At 42.4% G+C, this 18,478-nt stretch overlaps 1 protein-coding gene across 5 annotated transcripts in view; it reads left to right on the top strand.

The window, feature by feature from the left end:
• The window catches only part of Ube2h (ubiquitin conjugating enzyme E2 H), a 105,385-nt gene that overhangs the window by 55,860 nt on the left and 31,047 nt on the right, over positions 1 to 18,478 (top strand). For 3 of the 5 annotated variants that reach the window (XM_052719362.1, XM_052719363.1, XM_052719364.1), the window contains exons 4-5: positions 12,524 to 12,563; positions 13,586 to 13,638. The exons of the other annotated variants lie outside the window; for them this stretch is intronic. In XM_052719362.1, the coding sequence (XP_052575322.1) occupies positions 12,524 to 12,563; positions 13,586 to 13,638 (93 nt within the window). The remainder of the gene's footprint in view (positions 1 to 12,523; positions 12,564 to 13,585; positions 13,639 to 18,478) is intronic. 5 annotated transcript variants of the gene reach the window in all.

Raw genomic sequence — 18,478 nt, 5'->3', positions numbered from 1 at the left:
CACACTGGGAGGCTGGCTAAACAGTGAGATGTGATTAGGGGTACACTGAAGCAGAGGTGGTCACAGAGGGCTTTGTAAGCTAGGCTCATAGCTTAAATTTCATCTTAAATGTAATGGAAAGATCATTTAAAGGTTAGATTTTGGTTTTTCATTGATGACTCTTCTGTTGAGAGGAGAGTGACAGATGGAATCAGTTCCTCCAGCTGCTGTGAGAAAGATCCTGCTGTTGTGGACAAGGATGCTGAGATTGAGAAATTAGCAGGCACCTGGCTTGGGATCAAATACATGTAGTCCTAGCATTCAGGAGGTGGAGTCAGGAGGATCCGAGTTTCAAGGTCATCCTCAGCTGCCTAGTGAGTTCAAGGCCAGCCTGGGTTATAGGAAACTCTCACAAAACTAAGACAAAATCCAGCAAAGGGAAAGTTTGTGTTTTGTTTTATTTTGGTTTGGTTTTGAGACAGAGTCTTGAACTCAAAGAGAGAACCACTTGCCTCTGCTTCCCAAATCTAGGATTAAAGATGTGCCATATACCTAGCCATAGAATGGACAGGATCTCACTGTGTAGCTCTAGCTGGCCTGTAACTCATTGTGTAGACCAGGCTGGCCTCGAACGCAGAGATCCACCTGCCTCTGCCTCCTGAGTGTTAGGATTAAAGAAATGTACCATTATACCCAGCCTGGTTTTATTTATCTATTTTTTTATGGGAGATTCTGAAAGATTTTAAAATATTCTTTGTAGGGAGTTGTCTAGCAAAGAAAAACTTGATACAGTAGGGTCAGTAGGAGCCTTTGAGAAAGGAGGGGGTAAAAGAAGGGAGCATGTATTCATGGAGATGTTAGAGATGGAAAAATGAGGCCAGATGGTAATGGCACACACCTTTAATCCCAGCACTTGGCAGAGGCAGGCCAATCTCAGTGAGTTCAAGGCCAGGCTGGTCTACAGAGCAAAGTTGCAGGACAGCCAGGGGTACACATTGAAACCCTATCTCTAAAAAATAAAAAGTGGAGGCCAGGCAGTGGTGGCGCACGCCTTTAATCCCATCATCACTCAGGAGGCAGAGGCGGGCGGATCTCTGTGAGTTCGAGGCCAGCCTGGGCTACAGAGTGAGTTTCAGGACAGGCTGCAAAGCTACACAGAGAAACCCTGTCTCAAAAAAGCAAAACAAACAAAAAGGAAAGTGAGAAAGCCTGCCAGTTGGATATTCTCTTTGTAAAAATGGACTGTTGAGTGAGAGAGAGAGAGGGAGATGTGCAGAATAGGCGTAAGCAGAAAGAAAAGTCATTGGAGGACGGGGCGGCTAACGGGCAGAGTGTATGTGGCAGGGACCGTTCTTGAGCACACTGTGACAAGTTGCTGTGTTTTTTTCTTTTATAAAACTCAGTATATAGATGTAAACTCCACAAATGCTCTATTTTGTTAACAACACTCATACCCAGCAAATACTCAGGGCCTGTTGCATTGAAGAAAATGAGAATGAGTGGATTTCTGTTTAGTGTCACCTCAGTGTCCAATTTGCCCTCTAAATCCAAGGATTCTGTATCCACTGATTGAACCCCGCTATGTATCAGAAGCAATCTGAAAGCTAGTTCATCTGTAAGGAATGTGTACAGCATTCCCTGAATGATAAAATGCAGCTCATCACATAGCATGTGCGTTGTATCAGTTATAGATGGCCCAGAGTCAACTGAAATACATGGAAGGATGTCAGTCATAGAAAACTAACTCCTGTGCCTGTGGAGCACTTGAACTTTTGTGGAATTTTGGGCAGTAGTGGTGTGCTGCTGGAGCAACTCCACCGAGGGGCTGCAGAGGAACGGCTGGACAGCGGATCGACATTTTCTGTGGGCAGGGCGTGGGGTTTGCAGAGGACTGCTGCCGGTTGCTAGTGGTAGCTCTCCAGTCTAAGTTGAATAAGGGCTGGCAGGTAGGAAGAAGATGAGTGTCAGAAAAATCCTTAGTAAGGACAAGAGACTGTAGGAGAAGACATGTCTAGATTTGTGACTGAAGAGGCATTGCTGTTTGTAGATAATGACAGTTCTTGGTATGTCCTGGGAATGTGAAATGGAATGAGACAGAAGAACAGCTGTTGAGGAGAAACAGAAAAAACTGAGAGGGTAAGAATATGGTCTTTATGATGATAATAAATAGGGGTGGGGCAGACCGAGGACTGGGTACCAAGTACTAAAGTTATCACAGAGAGAAGCCAGGGATTACTAAGTTGGTCCTATTGACAAGACCCATGCTCTTCAGTAAATTAGTAGAGTGAAAATAGTACATTAGCTTACCTCTCTTTTTTCTTTTTTTTTAAAGATTTATTTATTATGTATACAGTGTTCTGCCTGCATGTATGCCCGCAGGCCAGAAGAGGGCACCAGATCTCATTACAGATGATCGTGAGCCACCATGTGGTTGCTGGGAATTGAACTTAGGACCTCTGGAAGAGCAGCCAGTGCTCTTAACCTCTGACCCATCTCTCCAGCCCTTACCTCTCCTCTTAAGGGTTGACCTTCCCTGTGTGTGCTACTGAAGAGGATTTAGCCTTTTCTTCTTGAAGTTGACCTAATAATGCCAATTTAAATTCTGTCTTGAACAGTTCCTTTTTTCACTTTTTTTTTTTTGTTTTTTGAGACAGGATTTCTCTGTGTAGTTTTGGCGCCTGTCCTGGATCTGGCTCTGTAGACCAGGCTGGCCTCGAACTTACAAAGATCTCCTGCCTTTGCCTCCTGAGTGCTGAGATTAAAGGCATGTGCCACCGCCACCTGGCCCTTTTTTCACTTTTAAAAGATGTTTTTGTTTATATATATTAGTTATTCATAATAAGTATTATGACATTTTCATGTGTATATATTTCTATTGTATTACCCTGTTACCTCCACACACACTCCTGCTAATTGCTTTTCTCCCTTCCTGTTCCTAGCTAAGGGTATGTGTGTGTATCCGTCCGTCCATCCCACTGAGTTTCTTGAGGGTTCTTTTCAAGAGCATGTATAAAAGTTTGTGTATGGGAACTTGGACACCTTAATAGTAGCTGTACCACTGAGGAATGTCTCTCTGTCCCATATTGACCATTTAACTTTGTGTAGATCTTCACAGAGGTGTAGTGCTCTGTGGGTCCCTCTATTACATGGTAGTGTTGAAGGGCCCAGTCTTGTGGGGACCTTTTGCATGTAATCACAATTGCAGTAAGTTCAAGAATGCAGCAGTCATATCATGCCCTGATGTCAGTGTTCCACTCTACATACCCACCCTTTTCCTCTGGCCCTTACAGGCTTTCTGCCCTTCTGCTTTGTTCCTGAGCTTTGGAGGAGTGGCATAGATGTCCCATTTATGGCTTGGACATTTGACAGTTATTTATGCTCAGTATTCTGGCTAGTTATGAGTCACTTTGACCACTGCAAAAGGAACACTACTGTATAGGCTTAACATAGTTACTTAGAAGGCAGTTGGACAAGCACATCCCAATCACTTAGCAAAACAACAGCAGTGGCTTCCCGACTATGCCCAGGCTTTTGGCTGGGTTTACAGTACCAGACACGAATTCCCTCCTGTGGAGCAGACAGATAGTACTCAGTTACTCCTCTAGCAAACTTGCCACTATTGCACCAGTAGTCTCCTCTTGCCTGGTGAGTCATTGTTGTTGCAAACAGAGTCCAGAGCTGAGTAAGACTGTCGATGACAATTCTCCGCTAGTAGCCTGAATAGCAGCATCGCACTATTTGACTTTGGACACTGGCAGGGCTAGCTAACAGGTAGGAAGCTCCTCACCAGTTCCAGCTTGATTTCTCCGTGTCCTACAACTAAGGTGTGCTTGGTATCTACACAGTAGGGTCTTACTACCTACTTGTGGTGGGCAAACAAGAACAGTGGTCATTGCCTGTATTGCTTTGAAAGCCTCAGGAGAAGCCTCTGACCAGGAGGGAAGTAGTCTACTCTTGGCACTAGGGTTTCTGGTATGGTTTCTGGGTGGTTCATTGTTACATTATCTTCCTGTTGGCTAAACAAACCTTCTGTCTTGCTGCCCAGGTTTCTACTTTCAAATGGATGATCTTCACTTTTGTGTTGGTATTTTGACATCTCTTTTGGTATATTAGATGATTTATTTGTTGTTAAGATTTGATGTTAGAATGCAAACATGTAATCTTGGCTTCCTTTTTTACCTGTTGTAAGGTTGATTTTAGATTGAATTTTGTGTCTGTATGAATGAATACCATCTGGTGCAGGTGCTTACAGAAGCCAGAAGAGGGTCTTAGAAGCCTTGGACCTGAGCCGGGCGGTGGTGGCACACGCCTTTAATCCCAGCACTCGGGAGGCAGAGGCAGGCGGATCTCTGTGAGTTCGAGGCCAGCCTGGTTTACTGAGTGAGTTCCAGGAAAGGCACAAAGCTACGCAGAGAAACCCTGTCTCGAAAAACCAAAAAAGAAAAAGAAAAAAGAAAAAAGATGCCTTGGAACTGGAGGTACAGGCAGTTGTAAGCTGCCCAGTGTGGGTGCAAGGAACCAAATTTGGGTCCTTTGGAAGGGCAGCAAAGGCTTTTAATGCCAAGCCATCTCCCCAGCCTAGTTTCCTTTGCCTTTGAACTGAAATTCTAAATTTTTTAAAAAGTTAGGTCGCCGGGCGGTGGTGGCGCACGCCTTTAATCCCAGCACTCGGGAGGCAGAGGCAGGCGGATCTCTATGAGTTCGAGGCCAGCCTGAGCTACCAAGTGAGTTCCAGGAGGGGCGCAAAGCTACACAGAGAAACCCTGTCTCGAAAAACCAAAAAAAAAAAAAAAAAAAAAGTTAGGTCAAACTGGGTGTGGTGGCGCACACTTTTAGTCCCAGCACTTGGTGGGAAAAAGCAAGTAGATCTTTGTGAGTTCGAGGCCTACCTTGTCTACAAAGCAGGTTCCAGGACAGGCGCCAAAACTACACAGAGAAACCGTGTCTCAAAAAACAAACACAAAACAAAACGAAAATCCTTCCAGATCTCCCAGTATGACTAGCTGGACAAGCAAGACACTGAAAGATAAATTATGGAGATGGAGCGAGGTTAAAAAAGAAACACAAGGCAAGTAGGCTAAAGGATTTGTTAACTTACTCGAGAAACAAACGAAAAAGACTTTTTTAAAAGAGTGATGTTTGTGTATGGTCGAGAGTTTCATTTCTAGGAGGCAGACTAGGTTGTGCTGTTGAAGGACAGCCCTCCACCTTTTCCTTTTTCCTTTTATTATTTTTATTTTATATGAACTGCTGTTTGCCTTTATGCATGTCTGTGTGTGGGTGTCAGATCCCCTGGAACTGGAGTTACAGACGGTTGTGAGCTGCCATGTGAGTGCCAGGAATTGAACCCAGGACCTCTGGAAGAGTAGTCAGTGCTCTTAACCTCTGAGCCATCTCTCCAGCCCCTACCCTTTCTTAGTTATAAATGAACTTTTTTTTTAATCCATCTGGCCCTCGGATTCCAAATTATCAGAGAAAAAAGAGAAGAAGAAAAGAGGACCCTTTACTGAGTAGGTCTCCTGAAACTGACATAGGATGGCTTCAGAAATTTCCATAACCACGGCTTTGAGAGTGAACTCCATGCTTGCGTCCTCACCTGGAAAGAGCCCAGGTCTGTCTCTCCTGATAGGGAAGGCCTACTCTGAAGATACTTCTGCCCAGGTACAGGCTCCTCAGGCTGGGCTGATCTGCCTGAGGTAAGATGAAAGTCTGAGATGGAGGGCCAGTGCACACAGCTGGCATCTGGCTGTCACTCTTCCTCGGCCGGATCACTCCAACTCTGAGTGTCAGGAGCTGAGATTGAAGCTCTGACTCTAAAGAATGCACGTTCTGAGACACTGAAGGGAGAGATGGCATTTAGTCTGTTTCTGGGTAGGTTTTTCTTTGGTACCGGGAATTGAACCTATGGCTTCATACTTAAAGAAGCATAAGCCCCACCACCAAGCTGTATTCTCAACCTCTAAATATATTTTAAAAAACAGAACGCTTGGTTTTGAGTTGGCTGTTTTCTGAGAACGCTTGTGTGGGCATATGTGTCCTAACATCAAAGTGAATGTTTTCCCTTACTATTTTCTCATAGGAATTCATACACTTAGAGTTCAATTGCATCGGCCACACAACAAACCACAACATCTCCAGTCCTGGCTCACTCTGTCCCTGGGATAGAGCTAGCTTTTACCTTTGGCATTTTCCCCCTTGCCTAGTCATTTGTCTGACCTCTAGTTTCACCAAGATAAATCTGGCAGAATTTACAGATGGGGGTTGACCGCAGGATATTTCTTCACCCACAGATTTGGTCATTAGTGTGTCTGCTAGCAATTAAAATGGTAAAGATACATGCAGATTTTACACAATTGATATTCAGGGAGTAGAACACTTGCCTAGTGTTCGCAAGACCCTGAATACAGTCTCTAGTGCTCCCACCCCTGGGCTCTGTCTCTAGGACTTGCTGCATTTACTTACCATGTTTCCATAAAAGCTGTTTTCAAAATACTCTCTCTTAAAATACCTTCATAATAGTTTCTGGTGAAATGGGAACAAGTGCTGGATGAAATTCTCTTGTTGCAGACACACTCCTTAGTGTGGTGGCAGTGTTGCCAAAAGGAAGAAAGAGACTTGCCAGGGCAAACACGCTCCGGCCTGAGACCCTCCCTTCTCTGAATTCCTAGTTTGTTCTTTCCCAGCCTTCTCCCTTCTGAACCCACAAGTTTCATGTTAGCATCGTTGTCCAGAATATAAATGGCTTTGCCAGAAACTCTGCACACAGCTTGTCCAAGAACAAATGTAAAGGAAATAATGCTCCTTTTTATTGATTGGCTTTGGGTTTTATTTTATTTTTTAACAATTTGAGCTGAGCGTGGTAGCATATGCCTCTAGTCTGTGTACTTTGGAAGCAGGAGGATCATTGCAAGTTTGAGGCCAGCAAGGCAGGTTCCAGGCCAGCCAAGGCTGAAGAGCATGTCTGAAGCACACACATTCAGGCTCATATTCTCCCCACCCTTCAAAAGCCTGGTATATCTTTCCAATATCAGATAGTCTGTGGAGGGAGGGATCCAGAAGGATTTGAAAGTTGGGAGGAGGATGAATATGATCAAAGTACATTATAGACATGTATGAAATTCTCAAAAAACAATTTTTGAAAGAAATATGTGTTTAAATACAAGCCTGCAGTAGGAAGAGCTTTCTGTGGTCTGGGAGGGTTTCTCAGGTAGTGTTGGCCTGTTAGGACCTGGTCCTTGAAGGTGCAGTTGTCAGTTGATGTGCTCACTTTGGAATCGTCGGTGGTTTCGTGGCTCTCCGTGGTAGTGTAGCACACTGGTAGTTATGTATCAATCATGTTCTAGAATGTTCTATTAGTGGTGCGGCCGTACAAAGTCACTTTCCTTCAGTGGACATTTCCTTTTAAGCTCCAGACACTGTTAATAAACCCTAGATTTTGGCCCCCATAGAATCTCTAGAAATAGAGTCAGAATGGGGCTTTTAGAGATAACACATCCCAGAGGTTTATCTCCACAGATGGCAAAACAGACCCATGTTTGGAAGTGAGGTGACTGGCCCAAAGCTTGCAGTTGGCAGCAGAGGGAGGGCCAGAACTTTATTCAGTACTTTACCCTATGCATGTGCTTCTGCCCTATTTCTCAGAACTCTGATTGTGTTCATTTTTAATTTATTTTCATTTTATGCGCATTGGTGTTTTGTCTGCATGTATATCTGTGTAGGGTGTCAAATCCCCTGGAACAGGAGTTGCAGACAGTTGTGAGCTGCCCTGTGGGTGCTGGGAATTGAACCCAGGTCCTCTGGAAGAGCGAGCAGCCAGTGCTTAACTGCCGAGCTACCTCTCCAGCTCCTGATGGTGTTAATTCTTAGAAGCATACCAGATGCAGGGCTCTGGGCTCCAAGTCTTTTCCTACTAAAGTACATTTATGAAATTTTTTGGTCCTTTCTTTTATATACTCTTGTATTCAAACCAGGCCAAATTAAAATTTAGTTGCAAACAGTGTAGAAACTACATAATTCCAGTTGTACTCTCCAGGACAAAGCCAAAGAAGGGGATACTTTAATCTCTCATGGACAGTTTTGATATAGTCAGAGCTCGTCACCATCATTGTTCCTAATCCTTCAAGGAGCCCCGTAGCATCAGGGTGCTAAGGCACGTAGGATTCTCATTCATTCCATTTTGTTTGAGATACGCCATTGTATCACCTATCAAATACTGGAGGTGCTGGGAACCTATTGAGCTGTCCTTCAACAAGTCTGTTTTGTTTGCTTTTTGACACCATCTGTTTAAAAACAAGACTATGTTGAGATGCTAGTTTCACTGGCTTCTCATCTTCCTCTCATTGAAAGCTCTCTGCCCCCATACCTTGTCTTTTGTCCCTTATCCCTTCAGTTCAGCCAGTGTCTCTGCTGATCTTCAAAAGTATAAATGAAGCCAACTTCTGGTGTACTTTTTACTTGGCTGTTTCATTAGCGTACCAAATGCTGCGTGCGCGCTCTCTCTCTCTCTCTCTCTCTCTCTCTCTCTCTCTCTCTCTCTCTCTCTCTCTCTCTCTCTCTCTCTCTCACACACACACACACACACACAAAGGTGTCTTTCTTGGCCTCAACTGAGAATTGCAACCACTGCCCCTCACCTTCCTATTTTTTTCCCCTTCATAACATTGTCCACCTTCTAGTCCAACACATGCTTGTTGTACAGAGCTCTCCATACAAGTCCTATCTATAGTCAGCGTGGGGAGCTTCTGCTTCGCCAGTGTTCACTGCAGGTTCTAGCAGAAGCAGGGTGTTAAAAGTACCAAGAGCATCTTTGCGTTATTAATAGTAGCTACCAACTGCTGTAGTTCATATAGGAGAACCATTCTTAGTTCAAAAGATAGTGATTCAGTCTTGTTTCCTGTTCATTGGAAAGTTTTGTAGGCTGTGGGGTAGATCATTTGTAGAATACTCAGCCTCTCATGTGTAAGACCCTTGCTTTAATCCCAGCACTCGGGAGGCAGGGGAGGAGCATTGCAAGTGTGAGGCCAAGCTCTAAAATCCTTTATGATTGAGATAGTAGTATATTCTTTCTTTTTTTAAGATGTATTTGTTACATATACAATGTTCTGCATGCCAGAAGAAGGCACCAGATCTCATTATAGATGGTTGTGAGCCACCATGTCATTCATGGCTGGGAATTGAACTCAGGACCTCTGGAAGAGCAGCCAGTGCTCTTAATTAACCTCAGAGCCATCTCTCCAGCCCCCAAGATAATATATATTCTTCAAGCTGAGGGAGTTTTGATTTTTTTTGGGGGGGGCATTAATGGATTTTGCTTTATTTAAACAAGAGGAAATTAAGATGTGAGATCCCAGAATAGTTGGTTTTGGTCTTATTGATCATTTTCCTTTAGAAGATTCAGCACTAGTTAACACACATATAATTAAATCTACTTTAAAAACCTGATAGTGGCTGGGTGGTGGTGGCCCATACCTTTAGTCTCAGCACTCAGGAGGCAGAGGCAGGTGGATCTCTGAGTTCGAGGCCAGCCTGATCTACAAAGTGAGTTCCAGGACAGGCTCCAAAGCTACACAGAGAAACCCACTTGATTTTGTTTGAAAGGTTAACTATTAATGTTAAACGTGGTAGAAATTCAGGAGCACCAGAAAGGAAATGTAGAAATACTGGAGCTACCGCTCAGATGCTTGACACTCAACCCTAGTTCTGGTTCTGAGGATGGGCTGGGAGGGAGTGGGAGAGAAGTGGGGAGGGATAGGATTTTGAAAATACTGCTGCAAAAGTGTTTCAACTGAGAATTCTGCACTGTTAACCTTTGAATGTGTTTGCTTCCAGCTTCTTACCTATGTACACACTTGATGTTTAAAAAAAAAAAGGCAAAAATAACTAAGCATTTTGTCTCCTTTTTAAAGATTTATTTTTATTTAATATGTAGGAATTTTTACCTGCATGTATGCTTGTGCATTGTGTGTGTGCATACACTGCCAGAAGAAGAGATCTAATTCCCTGGAACTGGAGTTACAGACAGTTGTGAGCTGTCACATGGTTGCTGGGAATTGAACCTAGGTCCTCTGGAAGAGCAGCCAGTGTTTTTAATCACTGAGCCATCTCTCCAACTTTCACTTTGTCTCTTGATTTATTTATTTTTATTTTTTTTCTTATTTTATGTGTATATATCTGTTTGTGCCATGTGAGGCCAGAGAATGTCAGATCTCCTGGAGCTGGAGTTACAGGTAATTGTGAGCCGCCGTGTGGCCACTGGAAACTGAACTCAGATCTTTAGCAGTTGCAGCATCTCCTCTTAACTGTTGAGCTACCTCTCCAGCCACCCTTGTCTCTCTGAAAGGAATATTTAGTGTTGTATAAAATCTCTTGCTTTTAGAGACAGGGTCTGACTGTATCACCAGGCTGGTCTCAGACTTGAAACCCTGCTTTTTCCCCCGATGAGAGTCCTGTAGCACTACCTTGAGCAGATCAAGTAATCAAGAACCATCCTTTCCATAGTCTGTTTCGATGTCTACTGCAGCCATGGCTTTGTAGCCTAGTTAGAATGTCTTTGCAGCTTTGATATATGTGGTTGAATAGAATTTCCCCTAAAGCACAGAGCATAAGTACTACTTTATCATTTAAATAGTACTATATTATCAATACATCAGTCTGTTATGTGGTTTTGCCTTGTTTAAAGAGTATTTTTAATTTATTCTTCGGCAAATTTATACATGTATTCTTTGTATCTTGATCATAGCCACCCCCACACTTCTTCCTTCCACTCTTCCCCAGAAATTCCCAATATGCCCCCCACCTTTATGACCTCGTTCTTCTCTCTCTCTCTCTCTCTCTCTCTCTCTCTCTCTCTCTCTCTCTCTCTCTCTCTGTTTTGTTTTTCAAGACAGGGTTTCTCTGTGTAGCTTTGCGCCTTCCCTGGAACTCGCTTTGTAGACCAGGCTAGCCTCGAACTCACAGAGATCTGCCTACTTCAGCCTCCCGAGTGCTGAGATTAAAGGCGTGCGCCATCACCGCCCAGCAACTTCCAGTATTCTTTTTTTTTTTTTTTGGTTTTTCGAGACAGGGTTTCTCTGTGTAGCTTTGCGCCTTTCCTGGAACTCGCTTTGGAGACCAACTTCCAGTATTCTTAAAGCTTAACCTGAACATTAAATTATTAGCATTTTCCTAGCATTACAAGGAGTTTTTTTCCTTTTAAGACATGAGCACTTCTATTAGCTTGGGATATCTCTTAAGCATCCCTAAATTTCTTTGATGAAAAATTAATATTGATGCAGCCTTTGAACCAAAGTTATTTATGCGTTACAGGACTTTCTTGCTGTAATAGTAGATAAAGCTTTAAACTGTTGACACATAAAGGTTCTAAAGACAAGAGTGGGATTATTTTGGAATGGCTAGAGCAAAGTCTGAAGTGCCTATGCTTTTGTGTTCTAATCCTTGTTACCTAATTTGAGGGATGTTATAAGGTTTTGGGGATTCATATAAGGCTCCTCTGAGTTAGCCATGTCTGTTTCCATAGCCTCTTCCTCTTTCCATGTGTGTTCTCTGATTGTGTCCATACTTTGTCCACACAGCAGTTACTTCTTCTTGTCTCTGGATCTGCTGCTACAGTGACCTCTGGGAGAGTGTGCTGTCGCATTTTTGTACCCTGAGTAATGACTGCCCAATAGGTGCTGACAAGCATATTTGGAAGTAACAATAGAACCTGTGGGAAGGGGATGAGAGGGAGTGTGGGGACAGTGATGATGAGAGTCATCCTAAAGGAACCCATTGGAAGTGTGGGATAGGGAACATGGTAATACTATGGCACAATGAGAAGCTCGGAGTTTCTTCTTAGGATATTGTAGTTTGCATTCGTATATAGTGATTAAATCACTAGTTTTAAGTTTAAAATGAATAAATTCCTCCTTATAATTTAAACAGCGAATTTTTAAGTTTATACTTTTCTCTAGGAATAAATTTTAAAAGTTAGATCTCTGACAGATTCAGCTACCTTAGAGAATGTATTTTTAAGTCCTTGCCTTATTTCTTGGTTGCCTCAATTTTAATCAGAATTGACTTTGAGTGGATAGATTCAGAGGGACTTTTGTGGTTTGGAAGCAGTGCTCTCCTAGCTTCAGCAGCTTCCTTCATGTCCCCTGTGTGGCCAAATGATACCTGTAGATATGCCTCTGGAGTTCAAGTGCAGGGTCTTCAGTAAAGCTCCAACAGTGCAGCTGCTGTGAACGTTTCTTAGCTTTCATTGTGGTACGAGTTATAAATCATTTAGTGTTACATAATATTCTCTTTTGGCAAGTTCTTCATAATTCAGGAGACAATTGCTTTTAAGATTTTCTTATACAGAAAGCTGCATGGTCCCAAAGTTTGTTTGCTTGTCCTAGGACTCTTGCGTTTTAGTTAGTTGGGGTGAGTAGCCAAAGACCTAAGGTTGAAAGTAACGCTTTGAGTGTTGCCACCTTCCCAATCCTGTATGGTCTCCAGTACTGACAAGTTAAAGTTCGTTGTTCTCTGCATCCTTTGTGCTGCTAATGAACATCTCTTTTTGCAGGATTCATGAATAAAATTTTCCACCCCAACATTGATGAAGCGTAAGTAACTATTTAAAAATGTTTAAATTTGAATTTCGCAGCAGCTGTTCTTGATTAATTAGAGGTCGTCTCTCTTTCCCTGTTGTAAAAGAACCCTCAGTTATCCTTTGGGTGTTACTGGAAGGCAGCACTGTATGAATGGTCACTTGGACTGTAGAGTCCTAGGGATGGGATCATCTAAGTCATTGAGGTTCCAGCACAATTATTGATTGTACTGTTACTTTTTTCCATTTTCATGACTGGGATCCAGCTGGAATAACCCTCATCTCCATTCTTAAGTGTAGACCCAACTTGAAGACCCATTGTCAGCATATGGATTTACTGTTTTCAGCCCTTAAGATATTTGACAAATGTGAATAATGATCGTTTATCTTAATTATATATTTCTTAATGACTGTTTTTAAATGATTCCATCATAGCCCGTCTTGTCCTTCCAGTGCTGGTTATTTGGACTATACTTTTCTTTGTCCAGCTTCAGTTTTTGCTGTTTCAACAACTGCATAGGAAATTTTTGTGAACCTTGTATGGGTAGGTTACATGTGTACATTGTGCCCCTAATCTTTAATGCCTTATATATCCACCATCCTAACGACAGGATGTTCTCTGAGGTAACCCCAGGAAAGTAGATTTAGGAATTTAGTAGGATGTAATACTTTAATCTGTAGTGCAATAATGTCAGGCTCTCTGCTACCTTTACGAGACTTTACGAGAATATGCACACCCTTGACTGTATAGTGAAATTCTGTCCTCAGGGAATCACAAGGTGGATCTACCCTTGTTCCCTGGGTTAATTCTCAACACTTGTTGCTTTAGATGTTTTCTTCTTCATATGGTTGGTCTTGTTCCTTGTTGGATGTAAACAAGGCGCAAAAGAGCTTGTAAATACCTGTGCTTCTCATCTTCTTTACTCCCAACTTCATCTTAAAGGATGTTACAAAGTGTTTTTGATAAAATTAGCTGCCGGAAACATGCAACTAGATTTCTAATTTTTTAAAAGTGCCATTTTTTTTCATCTGTTTCAGGTCAGGAACTGTGTGTCTAGATGTAATTAATCAAACTTGGACAGCTCTCTATGGTGAGTTTGGCCATGGAATATTTTTTGGAGATACTGAGACATTGCCTCAAAAGAATGTTGTTTGGCTTTTTTTCTTTGGTGGTTAATATGTTGTTTTGGGAATGGGAAAGAATTTTGAGGGGCTGAGTGGGAAGGTTTGCTCAATAGAAAAAAATGGGCATGGTTAGGGAGATGGCTCAGTGGTTAAAAGTTTTTGTTGCACAAACATGAGGCTGGAATCGGAATCCCCAGGACTGGTGAGAGTGCCAGGTGGGCATGGGACTGTCTGCAATCACAGCCTCTCAGGTCAGAGACTTGGGAAGGGAATTCAGTGAGACCAGCCAGATCAGGGGCCTCTGGTTTGGTTGAGAGACCCTGCGTCAGTGACTAAAGTAGAAAGAACACGTGCGCACTATGGAAATGGAAATGGAAAGAGAAACAGTCTGAAGTGCAAACAAACAAGTTAATGAAGGGCTGAAGAGATGGCTCAAGAATGGTTAACAAAGCCGGGCGGGGGTGGCGCACGCCTTTAATCCCAGCACTCAGAAGGCAGAGGCAGGCACATCTCTGTAAGTTCAAGACCAGCCTGGTCTACAAAGCGAGAGTTCCAGGACAGCCAGGTTTACATAGTGAAACCCTGTCTCGAAAAACCAAAAAGAAAAAAGGGGGGGAAAAAGAATGATTAACAAGCTGCCCTTGCATGGGACCAGAGTTCAGTTTCCTGTACCCATGTCAGGCTGCAGTTGCCTGTAACTTTTCAGTTCCGGGAGATCTGATGACTCTGGCCTCAGGTACCTGCATTCATGTGAATATACCTACCCACTTTAAACATATTTTTTAATCTTTAAAACAAAATTTCTGTGGGCCAGGTGTGGTAACCCACACCTGTAACTCCAGCAGCACTCAGGAAGCTGAGGCAGGAAGAAATCTGAGGGCATTGCTAGCTTGCTGGCTGCACAGGGAGACTGGCTGGAAAATTAAAAAAAAAAAAAAAAAGGACAATTTATAAGATTCTGAATTAAAGGTTCAGCATTATTATGTATATAAACACAAATACATATACAAACAGTTTTTTATGGGTTCTGAAACATGCTGTGGTGGGCATTCCAGGGATCTCTTAGGCATCCTTCAGTTCTGAAAGTGGAGACTCATCCATTGTAACAAATCAACAAATGACTGAGTCAGCTCCTGAGAATACCGTGCATGTTGAATATTGCAGAGGTATGAGGAATAGCAAGCTTTTGGTCCTTGGACTTGAGACCTGCTTGGGGAGCTGACAATAATTAAAAGTCTATTTAAAGTCAATCAGTGATACTAAAGCAAAATATTTTTACCTACAAGTCCAGATCCACAGTCATAATTAGACACTCCCTTTTCTGATGTTCCTACCTCATGAGCTTTTCCTGCACTGTTTCTGCTGTTAGTGATCTCTGAATTCATCTTACAGTTCTCTCATCCATCCCCCCTTGACTTGGTATTGGTTGTGTGTGTGTGTGTGTGTGTGTGTGTGTGTGTGTTGTGTGTTGTGTGTTGTGTGTTGTGTGTTGTGTGTGTGTATGTTCCTATGTACCTATTTTTTGCTCTACTAGATTGTTGTCTATTTAGGGACTGTTAGGTATGTGTCTGATTTGTCTTTAAGTCCTAAGACTTTTAACACAATGCCTCTCACTAAAAAAGGGTTGCAAGAAGGCCTAATAGATAAGAGTTGTTGAAGACACAAGAAAAGGAGGGAAGCTGCATTGTCCAGAGATGGTTTCCTAAAGACTGTGAGGAGAGCCTGGAGTGATGATCACACCTTTAATCCCAGAGCTTGAGAGGCAGAGGCAGAAGGATCTCTTCAGGTTGAATTAGCCCAGTCAAGAGACCTTTTCCCAAAAAATTAGACAAATGAAAAAGACTTGTAAAGACAAGGATGGGTATATGAGAGAAGTTGGAGCGAGGAACAGGAAAGGAGAAATGGTGTAATTATATTGTAACCTCAAAACAGAAAAGAAATTTAAAAGGCAATGCTCATGAGAGCTTTTTCCACTGTTGGTCTACCCACAGCCTGAAAGCCACCTTTCTCAGACTGGTTCGTTGATGAGATCACTGAGGATGGTTAGTTGCCAGCAGCACATAGTTCACTCATTTCAGAAGTATTTCCTCTGGAAGTCTGTCTCCTTATCTTTATGTGGCTGTCCCTTTTCTCAACCTCAAGCATTACTTTCTCAGAGATGCCTCCTTTCCCAGCCAGCCTATCCTATAACATCTTGTTTTGTGTTTATTTTAAAGCTATTTATTGATCTACTGGATTGTAAGCTCCGGTAGAGTAAGACTTCATAAATTTTGGGCATTAGCTCAAGAAAAACTTGGTTTTTTTTTTTTGGTTTTTTGAGACGGTTTCTCTGTGTAGCTTTGCGCCTTTCCTGGAACTCACTTGGTAGTCCAGGCTGGCCTCGAACTCACAGAGATCCGCCTGGCTCTGCCTCCCGAGTGCTGGGATTAAAGGCGTGCGCCACCACCGCCTGGCGAGAAAAACTGTTTTTATTGTTGTTGTTTTGGTTTTGTTGTTTGTTTGTTTTCCAAGACAGGGTTACTCTATGTAGCAGCCCTGACTGTGCTGGAACTTGCTCTGTAGACCAGGCTGGCTTCGAACTCACAGAAATCTTCCTGCCTCTGCCTCCTGAGTGTTAGGATTAAAAGAGAAACTTCTAAAGATTCTAAAACTTTTTTTTTTTAATTTTTTATTTTATTTTTTTTTTTTTGGTTTTTCGAGACAGGGTTTCTCTGTGTAGCTTTGCGCCTTTTTCCTGGAACTCACTTGGTAGCCCAGGCTGGCCTCGAACTCACAGAGATCCGCCTGGCTCTGCCTCCCGAGTGCTGGGATTAATAAAACTTATTTTTTATGTTTAAGGGAGTTCTGCCTGTGTGTGTATGTGTACCACTTGCATGCTCAGAGCCTATGGAGGCCAGAAGGATCAGATGACTTTAAGCAGCCACGTTGGTGCTGAATCAAGCCCAGGGCCTCTGCAAGAGCAGCCACTGTCTTAACCACTAGCTATCTCTCCAGCCCCTAGCCCCAGACGGTTTTTTTGTGACCGTGGATATATAAGCATGTACAACAAATACACAAATTAAACATCTACTGGTAACAAACCATATTTTAGAACAATTCTTTGAGCTGGGCAGTGGTGGTACACTTTAATTCCAGCACTCAGAAGGCAAAGGCAGGCGGAGGCAGGTGGATCTTGTGAGTTCGAGGTCAGCCTAGTCTATAGAGTGAGTTCCAGGACGGGCTCCTAAGCTGTCCTGGACAAAGAAACCCTGTCTCTGAAAAAACAAAATAAAAAACAAAACAAAACAATTCTTTGGCGTGCATATGATTTTACTGTTTATTAAAAATGAAAGCAAACTTGCATGCTAATAGAGGGTGATGAATTTGTGTATTTTTAAAGAATTAAATATTGAATGAATATTTGATACTACCAAGTATAAAGCATCTTGGATGTCAATACTGAAGGCCACCCATTGTAGAATATTATTTTAAAATGTGTTATATTTATTTATGCTGTGGAACATTTGTTTAATGATGCAAAGATGTGTTGCATTCCTTTATATTGCATTTGTTTAACTCTGTGCAGCTGTGATTCTTTGCCTAAAACACCTGATGGTCTAATAAAGAGCTGAATGGCCAATAGTGAGGCAGGAGAAAGGATAAGCGGGGTTGGCAGGCAGAGAGGATAAATAGGAGATGTCTGGGAGGAGAAAAGAAGGAAGAAAGGTCAAGGAACAAAGAGGAAGGAGGAGGACTTCAAGGGCCAGCCACCCAGCCACCCAGCCACCTAGCTACACAGCTACACGGGCAGACGCGCAGTAAGAAGGAAAAGGTGTGCAGTAATAGAGAAAGAGAAAAGCCCCAAGGCAAAAGGTAGTTGGGCTAATTTTAGTTAAGAAAAGCTGGCTAGAAACAAGCCAAGGGCAGGCACTTATAATTAAGAATAAGCCTCCATGTGTGATTTTATTTGGGAGCTGGGTGGCAGGCCCCCCACCCCCAAAAAAAGTAAAGAGTAATAAAAAAAAGCCAGTAACAGTCACCTTGATTAATATATAATACAAGATAACAGATCTGTGTGGGAACATTTAAAAAGATGTTAGAACTTCTAACTTGATACTTACATGCAGAGGAAAAATGGTATAAATATTGAAAGTATTTTTTTTTTTGTACTTAAACCATTATTTATATATGAGCAGAAAACTTGCACAGTAAAAACATCACAATTCTCAACACACTGCAGTCTCGGGTCTGAGCTCAGGTGTATCGGGCAGCATTCATTGGCATGTACAGCATGACGGCACATGCACCGCAAAGCACACGTATGTTCAGAAGCAGGGCTGCAGTGAGTTCACAGTGCAGCCCAGGCAGTGCTGCTGAGGCCTTTGCATTCCTTCTGTGTTTGATTTTGAATTAATTTTGGTTGCTGCATTTTCTAAAATGTTTAACTTTTTCCAAAATATTTACTTTTTTTCATTCTCTCCCTCCATATGGGGTCAGTGTCCACAGTTGTAAGAAGCTAAATAATAGAAGAGGGCCTTGTCTTGGTATGTTTACACCTATGCTCCTAGAATAGTGTCTGCTGTACAGTAAGTTTCAACCATTTGTTAAACTAAAAAGACAAGACAACCAGAGCACACACACTCCAGGGGTGACTGTGTGTGTGTTTGCACATGTGCACACATGTGTGTATGTATATATGTATGTATGTGTATAAACATTTGTGTGTTTAAATAGATAAACAGTACATTTCTGTCAAGCTGCCTGAACTATTTGACGTAATGTTTTTTCTTAAACTGCATTCACATTTTAGAAATGTACCTAGCAAAA

The sequence above is a fragment of the Peromyscus californicus genome, unplaced genomic scaffold, assembly GCF_007827085.1.
Source record: "Peromyscus californicus insignis strain IS unplaced genomic scaffold, ASM782708v3 Scaffold_6__1_contigs__length_162567912, whole genome shotgun sequence".
Taxonomy (NCBI): Eukaryota; Metazoa; Chordata; class Mammalia; order Rodentia; family Cricetidae; genus Peromyscus; species Peromyscus californicus.
Note: the sequence above shows the minus strand (reverse complement) of the source record. Positions and strands in the feature narration are given on the sequence as shown.